The sequence below is a fragment of the Phodopus roborovskii genome, unplaced genomic scaffold (genome assembly GCF_943737965.1).
Source record: "Phodopus roborovskii unplaced genomic scaffold, PHOROB, whole genome shotgun sequence".
Classification (NCBI taxonomy): Eukaryota; Metazoa; Chordata; class Mammalia; order Rodentia; family Cricetidae; genus Phodopus; species Phodopus roborovskii.
Genome location: NW_026126485.1, coordinates 12,707,374 through 12,714,856, shown reverse-complemented (window position 1 = coordinate 12,714,856; position 7,483 = coordinate 12,707,374). Strand labels below are relative to the sequence as shown.

At 40.5% G+C, this 7,483-nt stretch overlaps 1 protein-coding gene across 2 annotated transcripts in view; it reads left to right on the top strand.

Moving 5' to 3' along the window:
* Positions 1 to 5,211: 5,211 nt before the first annotated feature.
* The window catches only part of Sfmbt2 (Scm like with four mbt domains 2), a 155,662-nt gene continuing 153,390 nt past the window's right edge, over positions 5,212 to 7,483 (top strand). For both annotated transcript variants that reach the window (XM_051194829.1, XM_051194828.1), the window contains exon 1: positions 5,212 to 5,359. In XM_051194829.1, the coding sequence (XP_051050786.1) occupies positions 5,263 to 5,359 (97 nt within the window). In that variant the 5' untranslated portion in view covers positions 5,212 to 5,262. The remainder of the gene's footprint in view (positions 5,360 to 7,483) is intronic.

Here is a 7,483-nt window from a genome sequence, read left to right as displayed (position 1 = left end):
TGTGTGTGTGTGTGTGTGTACACGTGTGTGTACGCACACACACACCTTGGTTTATTAAGTTGAGAAGTTTTTTTTTTGTACAAAGTGTGATATGCAGTTGAATTGGAGTTTATTCTCTGCCTTGGAGTTGGGCTTTTGGTTCCCTATGCTCAAGGCTGCTCAGTTGCTGTTGCTCTCAGCGTGTGCTCTTCCAGGATGAAGGTGTGTGCTTTCATAGACAGTCGTGCTTTTGATCCTGTGTCTGGCAGTTCCTTTTCTGGATTTTTTGTTTTATAAAAGTGTGTCTATAATGGAACCAGCATCCTAAAGTTAACATGATAAATCCTTCTACCCTGACATCATGTGATCTTCAAGTTTGGTTATGAGGAAATGTCCAGGTCTGTCCATAACAGATCTTAGTGAGCCATATGACACCAAGTCTCTCAGGGAATGTTCTCAACCTGTGAAATTCCTCAGAGTTTAAAGGGCTTTTCTTCTCAGCTTCCAGACCCAGTCCAGTCTGCAGTCTGAGCCCATCCCTGCCCTGTGTCTATCTATCCTTGTTTGTTTGTATTTTTTTTTTTTAGACAGGGTTTCTCTGTGTAGCTTTGGGGCATATTCTCAGACTCATTCTGTAGACCAGGTTGGCTTCGAACTCACAGATATCCATCTGCCTCAGCCTCCCAGGTGCTGGGATTAAAGGCATAAACCACCACCAAATGAATGGCTTGTTTGGTTTTTGAGAAAGGGTCTCAGGTCAGCAAACTCCAAGGGTCTGCTCTGCTCAGTCTCTGCAGTGCTGGGATTGTATAAGTGCCTTGTGTCTGCCTTTTCTATTAAACACCATCTATAGATTGCTTCCTAGCAGATCTTCAAGTTTGTAAAGCAAGCACTTGATTAACTTAGTTTTTTTCCCCAACTCCAGGTATTTAAATATTAATTTGCTGTAATTAAGCCCAGTGGAACACACCCACAATCTCAGTGCTTGGGAGGTGGAGGGTGGAAACTCATGAATTCTGGTGTGATTCTTGGCTACATGTTTGTGACTAACCCGAGCTCCCTGAAACCCTGTCTCAAATCTTCTTTCCCCCTAAACCGCCAATTGATGAAATTAAAATCCAGATCCTTAGTCACACTATCTATATTTTGTGTGTCAGTAGCCACATGGGGCTGATGGGTACCATGTCACCAGGAAGATATAGAAAGTTCCTTTGATAGTGTTGACATTCAAAATCAATAATTCCATCCTTCTGATTTTAGAGTGTCCTTCTATACTTATTTACTCCCTGACAAAGCTTTGCTCGACTCATGGTAGAATTAGTTGTATTCTGTAAGTATACCCCAAATAAAGGAAAGAGGCAGAATGAGACTAAAGGAGGGGGAAGGTTTATTATATTAAAAGTGATTCAGATAAAACGATAGACTAATGGAGAAAATACACGATTAATCCTGAAGAGGCATCATAAATTCTCGGCCTTTTAGAGTTGAGAAGGATCTTTGATTGCATGCAATCAAATCTCTTATTTAACTGATGAGAAATTTGAGGCACAGAAAGGTTAATTTATGTCCCACAGCTTGATAATGACTTAGTTACTCTATATTCAAGTTAATAGTTCTTTTCACAGTGCCAAGGGGACCTTCCCAATAAGTTTCCATACTGTACTTCCAGGGCTTTTCTGCTTTGGAGGGGAAAGGAGCCAGTTGTGTTATCTAGGCTCATAGTAAATAGAGGAAGTTCCCTTTTGGAAACGCAGCTTGCTGAACTTATATGTCTTTGATAAAAACGAATTCTGATATGTTTTAATAGACACTTTTAACTTTGGCTTTGAAATTATAGAGTTTATTTAAAAATAGGAGTCAAAAGGTTTGGGAGTGTAGCTTAGTGGAGGATTTATAGATGAGAGTACTCTCTCGTATACTTGCTCTCTCTCACCCTGAAAAGGAAATATGCTTCCTTTAAAAATAGCTCTTTTTTTTTTTTTTTTTTTTTTTTTTTTTTTGTGGGTTGGAGGTGAGAGTTTGTTAGGAAGATGATTTGGTTTTTAAGATACTCTGTTACCAACCAGGCATGGGCAACATGCCTGTAATCCTAGCATTTGTTGCATAGAGACCAGAAGATCAGAAGTTCAAAGCCAGACTTGGCTACATAGAGAATTTGAGGCCCATCTGGGTTCTATGAGATCCTGTACAAAAAGTAACAACAAAAACTTAAGCAAAATATCTTCATGTGAGTGATTGAGTGCATGCATGAGTTTTTCTGGCTCCAGAGCACGTCTCTCTCTCTCTCTCTCTCTCTCTCTCTCTCTCTGTGTGTGTGTGTGTATGTATGTATGTATGTATGTGTGTGTGTGCACGCACTTGCACATCTGCTTCTGTGGAGCGTTGGGGTGGAACTCGGGGCAACCCACATTTAAATGGTAACCTAATCTTCAGCCTAAAATACCCCATCATTATTTTGCTAAGCTTACTGGATCAATCCATTGTCACCAGTAAGACCCTACCACCCATCCCATTTAAAGTAAAATAGACTTTTAAAAAGAAGAGTAAATAGATTTCTGTGAAGTAGTGTGCCACTTATATTTAATAGGTTTCCCCCAGAACAGACTGTTTCCATGGGCTACATTAGTGGCTGAGAGCTGGCTGTGTAGTGATTTATTCTAGCCTCAGTGGCTACATGCTGTGAGAAGATTGTATTTTGTTAGGATTATTTCTACTTTGTTCTGTTGGTTACGCCTTTCAAATGTTTCTTGAGCTTGTGTTCTTTATTTCTACTCCACTGCTTTAGTTTTAGCCTTAGCCGTTGCCTGGACTTCCTTGTTTTTATTCTGCCCCTCTGTTAGTCAGCTTTCCATGGCTGTGACAGAATACTTGAGGAACACAAACAAACAAACAAAAGGAAGTTTCATTCTGGCTTCATGGCGTGTGGTGAGAAAGTGGAGGCCCACGGTTGTCAGGGATCACACTCAGTCCTTCTCCACCTTACTCAGTGAGTCACGGTCTCTCCCATAAACCCAACCCTCTGTAGCGGGGCTCATCTTGCCAGCCATGGTGCGCCCCTTGCCATGCCCACCCAGCACTTATCATGGTTCCAGGTATCCATGAACTCCAGTCTTTATGCTCACATAGCAAATGGTTTAGCAACTGAGCCATCTCTTCAGCCTTTGATTTAACTTCTTTTTTTCTTTTTGTATCATTATCACTGCTGTTGACTTTTCCTCCTTGATCACGTACCCTTATGTTTGCTTCATAAAACATGAGCCTCTGTAGTTGCTTAGAGAATATTGGAAGGAAAAAGATAATCCATTTGTTTGGAGGAGCCTATTATCTTTGACTGTCATTCTATTCACTAATTGATGAGCAAGATGCCCGATTACTGTTTAATGAACTACTTAAGGCGGTCTTGTACTTTCTAGCATTTTCCTCCTTTGTACTTTAATTGATAAATAGCCCAGGCTACTTCTCAACAGTGTTTGGTGTGTTTGGATGCAACAGGTGGATAAATAAATATGCAGGGATTTAAGTTTCAGTGCTGGGTGTCTGGCACTTTGCAGCTTCTTCCTGGTGATTAGAACTTAATTGCCTATGCACCAAAGATTCCCATTCCATAAATATATCAAACAATTATGGTTTTTATTTTATTGAAAATATTCTTTTTTCACACTATACATCCAGACCACAGTTTCCCCTCCCCCCCACTCCCCCCAGCTCCTCCCCACCTCTCTCCTCTTCCAGATCCACACTCCCCCTTCATTTCCCAGATTCACTCTTTTATGAACCTAGAGCTCATCGGAGATCTTCTTTCTAGGAAAGAAAACTTAGTAACACTAGAGGTAGGCATATGCGTGTGTGTGTGTGTGTGTGTGTGTGTGTGTGTGTGTGTGTTAAGGAGGTGATAATCTTGGATCATTTACCAATATGTGAGCTGTACATTATTCCACTGCTAATCATACATGTACCATATTCTTTATTTGTCTAGTTTTGTCTTTTTTGCCGACTTTAGTTTTTATCTACATGTGTACAAATTATACATATAATTAAAAATTTAAATATACTAAAATATGTAAATACATATAAATTAAAAAAAATTTAGAGGACATACTTGTCCCATTCTTGCCTTGAACTTGCTATGAAGCCAAGGATGACCTTGAGTTTCTGATCCTCCTACTTTCCCTCACACGTGCTGAGTACTGGGATTCCAGGTGTGTATCATCACTTCTGGCTTATGTGGTATTGGAGATCAACCCTAGAGCTTCATATGCTTTAGGCAAGCACTCTTCCAACATTCTTAGCCCCAAATTAATAAAGATTTTAAAATGCATTAGGGGGTGGTGGTGCACACCTTTGATCCCAGTATCCTAGAGGCAGAGACAGGTGATCTCTAAGTTCCAGGCCAGCCTGGCCTACAGAGGGAGTTCCCAGACAACTAGCACTGCATGGAAAAACACTGTATTGAAAAACCAAAACTAATTAACCAACCAACCAACCAACCAACCAACCAACCAACCAACCAACCAACCAAACTTTTAAAAATGTTCCCTGGCTGTGCTAACTACCAGAACTGAGTGTGCTGGTGTTATTAAACATTGCTCCTGGTATCTCATGGGCTCTGACATAAATGAACTATGTTGTAGGAGTCTATGGGACCTGCCTGTAGTTTTACTTCTTTCTCTTCCAGATGTGACAGAATGTAAGTGAGAAATGGCAGAGCTATTGTATGGTTGGGAAATTCTTACCCATTTCTAATTTGTCAAAATAAGCAAACCAGTTTTACAAGGCTTATATAACACTTCTCAGTACCAACTCACTGTGAGACAGGATGATTTCTTACAGAGCTGGGCATGCATGTGTGACATTGAGGCAGAGGTGGGTTTGCAAGGTCACAACATCAAGGGAGAGATGGCTCGTGAGCAGTCTGATGTCAGCATAGTGGATTGGTACTTAGGCTGTACTTGTTGGTGAAAAATGTGTCCATGTTAGTGGTGCTAATGACCTCTAGAAAATAGCTAGTTTTGCTGTGCTGTGACCTTTGCTGTTGACACTGTGTAAAGATGAGATGTGCTGCCATTTGGCCTGATTCCTGGTATTTCCAGTTGGCAACTGCACCACCCTGCTTCTGAGATGTCACAATGAGTTGGTGGCCACTCTGCTAGGGTTCTGTTGTTACCTTAGGAATGCCAAGTGAGTTCATTTGATGCATCTGATTAAAGTGCTGTGATGTTTTTGGTTGCCCTTAGATAACTTGCTGCAGGATGAACTAAGGGAAGAGGGCACATACTCGTCAGCATGGACAGACATTTGCCAGTTTCGAAGATGCAAAACTCATCCTCATCATTGGAAAAACAAACCGGCCCAGCAAATGGGAATGGGGATCTTGATTCAGGTAAGATTCTGCGTATTGATTTTTCTAAAAATTTGGCTCATGGACCATTATTTTCTTGAGTTATTCCGGAATAATGGGGATGCATTTCTAGAGTTCATCTACTACCAGTTCTTGTCATTTGCTGTCCTAACCAAGCCATATGTCTACAGATACAGCAGCTTTCAAGTTATGAAGATTTTGGGTGGGCTAGGTTACAGCGTGGTGACACAACACTTCTAAGCGCTGGTGCTTTTTGCTAGTAAATGTCTATAAATATCTGTGCTCTCCTGACAGTTGTCATGATGCTCTCATACTTAGTGACTGCACTATGCCTCAGTGTTGGACCTTAGCAGTGTCCAAGTTAGTTTCAAAGGGAAAAGAAGAGCTGGGGGATGAGACTTCATTGACACACCCTCCAAAGTATGGAACATGGCTTGGCAAAGTGTGTAGTGTGAAAGAAATTTAGGTCATGTGCATTTGTATGATGTAATTAGATAAAACAAAGCAAAAAAATAAAAAATAAATAGAAAAAATCAGATTGTGTTTGATTGGATTTTAATATTTAATGAATTTATAAGTGCATCTCTAAAAATATTTATGCAATGGTTTATTTTAAAAGGATACTTTTTCTGAAAATAGAATTGTATGATTTATATATTAGCAAATTAAATAAAGGCTACAGTGAATTAATACATAACGTTGCCCATTAACTTAGGGGAGAGAGTGGACGGTTGTCTAATGAAATTACAAAATTTGTCTTCACTTTTAAATGACAGCATGTACATGTGTGTTTGTGTGTGCGTTCACTCATATGCCAGGGTGCATATGTGAAGGTAAGAGTCAGAATGCAACTTGGAGGAGTGAGGTCACTCCTAGCATGTGCGTAGTAGGGATTAAACTCAGTCTTCAGGCTTGGGAACGAGCATTTTTACCTGCCTGCCGATCCATCTTGCTGGCTCCATTTTCATGTTTTGAACAAACTAGTCAATGATAGAATCAAAAATTGCTTGATACCATTGAGTTTATCAGATCAGGTTTCTCCATTCAGTCTTTCTCTGCAAAGCTGTAGAAAGGGAGTATCTGACAGGATAAAGGCATGTAGAATCTGCTTCAGCATCAGGCCACTCCCTCTAGTGTTTCTCCATATAAAGGATGAGTAAGAAACTTCTATAAGCACAGCTGGCACCTTGCCTCCCTGCAGAAAAATGGAAATGCCTTTCTAAGCTGTGAGGCTCAAGGTTCATACTGATTGTTCTTTCCTTGAACTGTAGTTTTGCCTCCCTGTCCTCTACCCTGTGTGCAAGCATGCGCATGAAGTTGACCTCAGGTGTCTTTTCCAGGAGCTTTCCACCTTATTTATCTGAATTGATTATTAATAATAGTTAATGCAGAAGTTTGTGGGTGATGTGTGGGGGTTAGTCATCAGGCATCTGCCACAAAGCCATCTCTCTCAATGCTCTGACTTTGCAAACCCACGTCAGCCTCAGTGTCCCACATGTGTGCCTGGCTCCGTAAGAAGTCTTCCTGTTTCACAGTACCACCTCCGTGGCTCTCCCGCTGCCCTCAGTCTTTTTTATGTCTGCTCAGTAAAGTCATCTTGCACTATGAAAGTTCCTGGGCATTTCCTGTATTTTTATAGTGCATCCTCTGCACGCATCGCTGTCTGTGGCTGTGTCATTTTCAATGATAAGTTTTCATTTTCACACAGCTGCCATATTTCTCTCCAGAGTAAGTAGATTCTGAAGCTCATTACTGATAATCTACTGTCAGGAAATTATTCTTACTGACAGAATGATATCAGAGTCTGGGGGATTCCAGGCTGAAAACCCATGGTAGATACTCATTCATGATTTGTTCTTTACTCTTGTGTAGTGGATGGTTTAAATCATACAAGATGTTCCAATCCTTTATACTAAGATTGCTAAATAATTCTAAATTATGTTCATATTTTGCAGCTTCTGATTCAGGTCTTTCCCCACTTTGCTAAGGGCTTATGTGTCCCTGTTTCTTAGCATTTCCATGCATTGTGATAAGGAGGCTTTGATAGTGCTGCAGTTTCTTCAGATTAAATTAAAATTTTGCTTGTGAATTTCATACAGGAGTACAATGTATTTTCACACCATACCCACCCCAGCTTCTTCCCAC